This window comes from Impatiens glandulifera, chromosome 9, assembly GCF_907164915.1.
Source record: "Impatiens glandulifera chromosome 9, dImpGla2.1, whole genome shotgun sequence".
In the NCBI taxonomy this organism is placed as follows: Eukaryota; Viridiplantae; Streptophyta; class Magnoliopsida; order Ericales; family Balsaminaceae; genus Impatiens; species Impatiens glandulifera.
The window spans coordinates 14,697,386-14,699,366 of NC_061870.1; the positions used below are offsets into that span (position 1 = coordinate 14,697,386).

Genomic DNA, 1,981 nt, shown 5'->3' on the forward strand with positions numbered 1-1,981 from the left:
GAATTTAGCATTAAAGTGTATTCTATGGTTGGAGATCCAAAAAAGATGAGATCTTTAACTATAATGAAGATTGAGATATTCGATTATTTATTTTACGATAAAAATGTGACATTATCGTTTTATTTTTTTTTCTCAATATTTTTTTCTCATCGAATCACATAAAACTTAATCGATAATAGTATAAATACAAAAATAAATATTAAAATACAAAAAATATGGTTACAAACACATAAATAAATTAAAATAAAATTCATAACACAAACATCAATCAAAACAATAACAATTAAAATTATAAAAAATAAAAACAACAAGATAAATTTATCAATAATTTATCACAATAATAATTATTTCTGGTAAACAAGTTTGAGTTTACGGGTTAGAAAACTCCAACATCTTTTGGGTCACAATGGCATTTAAATTCAATAGAGACATCTTGAGATGTTCAAGTTGTTGATAACTCATCTCTTTATTCGATCTCTCCCACCATCTTTGATCCTGCCCAACTTTCTTGTCGTAATTTATCTGCTTCGCATGCTGCTCCTCAACCTCCATCAATTCCTCAACCTGCATCACATTAGCATTTAGTTCCCTAATGTTTGATGACCGATAAGATTCAATCATTTGTTGAGTTTCACAGGAAAGCCCCGTCGGAGAGGATGAACCAAATAATCGCCCAACTATTTCATCTACACTAGGATGACCGTAGGAGAACACTCTGTTTGTTGGTGAAAATACTAGAAGTAAAACTTCAGCCCCACATAGTGTGATAAGCTCGCTGAATTTCTTGAAAAGCCCACTTTTTCTTTTGCAGAATGTCACCTTAAGATTACTCTCGTTCTTCATTTTGGCCATGGTGATTCTTTGACGCCCTTTGTTTGTTTTGACCATGATTAGATAAAGATAAAACCCGGGAGATAAAATATGTAATGAATAGATAAAATGTTTAATTTTTCTTAGATTAGAGGAGTCTATTTATAGATTTAAGTAAACAAAATTCGAATAGGAACATTATGAATATTCATAGAAAGAAAGAAATCTAATTAATTGATATTTAAATATCTTTCTAAATTCATGAATTAATTTTTTTATTATATATTACAAAATAAAAATATTTCAATGTCCTAATTTGATTATATATAAATAGAAAATTTTAAATAATTAAATAATTATATTGTTATTTAAAAAAATTATTTACATACTTTATTTTAATTAATTGTTAAATATTGATAATGATATAAACAATTATCTTTGTTTTATTTATTTTTTTACAAAATTAGATGAGATAATTATTATATATATATATATATATATATTGGCTCTTGAATTGATTATGGAGATCAACATCATGTATTCCTAATCAATTATTAATATATGAGAAATGATTATGAAATCACTCAAAAGTTCGATAGCATCAAGATACTCCCAAGGGAGTCGATGAACGAGTTTGACGAATGTTTCACCAGCATTGTCATTGAACTTTCCTCTCTCGGAAAGGTCTATGGAAAAAAAGAAGTCATCGTTAAGGCGTTGAAAGCGCTTCTCAGTGCTTGAGACATCAAGTCAACAGTGATGAGAGAGTCCAGAAACCTCCACAAGATGGAGTTGCACGACTTGTTTGTCGATATGAAAGTCCATGAATTTGAGATGAAATCTAGGAATGAATATGAGCCCTCATCTTCAACCACGACTAAGGTGCTGGTGTCCGTATTTGAGTTAGCTGTTCCATCATCCATCAAGTTAGCTGAGCAGATCAGCGAAGATGACTTTATTTGTCAAGAATTTTGGCAAATATATGAGGAATGATCAATCTAACTCTTCTTTATATAATAACTATAATGACTCTAAGGTTAACATACAATGTTTTAATTGTGATACTCTAGGTCACTTCAAGTTTGAATTCCGAAAGCCAAGGAAAGACGACAAGAAGCCTACTGATCAGAAATATAAGGTGAATCATAAAACATCCAAGCATAAAAAGTAT

The 1,981-nt window shown here is 29.6% G+C and overlaps 1 protein-coding gene across 1 annotated transcript; it reads right to left on the reverse strand.

The window, feature by feature from the left end:
- Positions 1-369: 369 nt before the first annotated feature.
- Positions 370-852, reverse strand: LOC124915861 (agamous-like MADS-box protein AGL62). The gene has a single exon (XM_047456609.1). It carries the CDS (start codon positions 850-852, stop codon positions 370-372), a length of 483 nt encoding a protein of 160 aa, XP_047312565.1.
- Between the last annotated feature and the right edge of the window lie 1,129 nt (positions 853-1,981).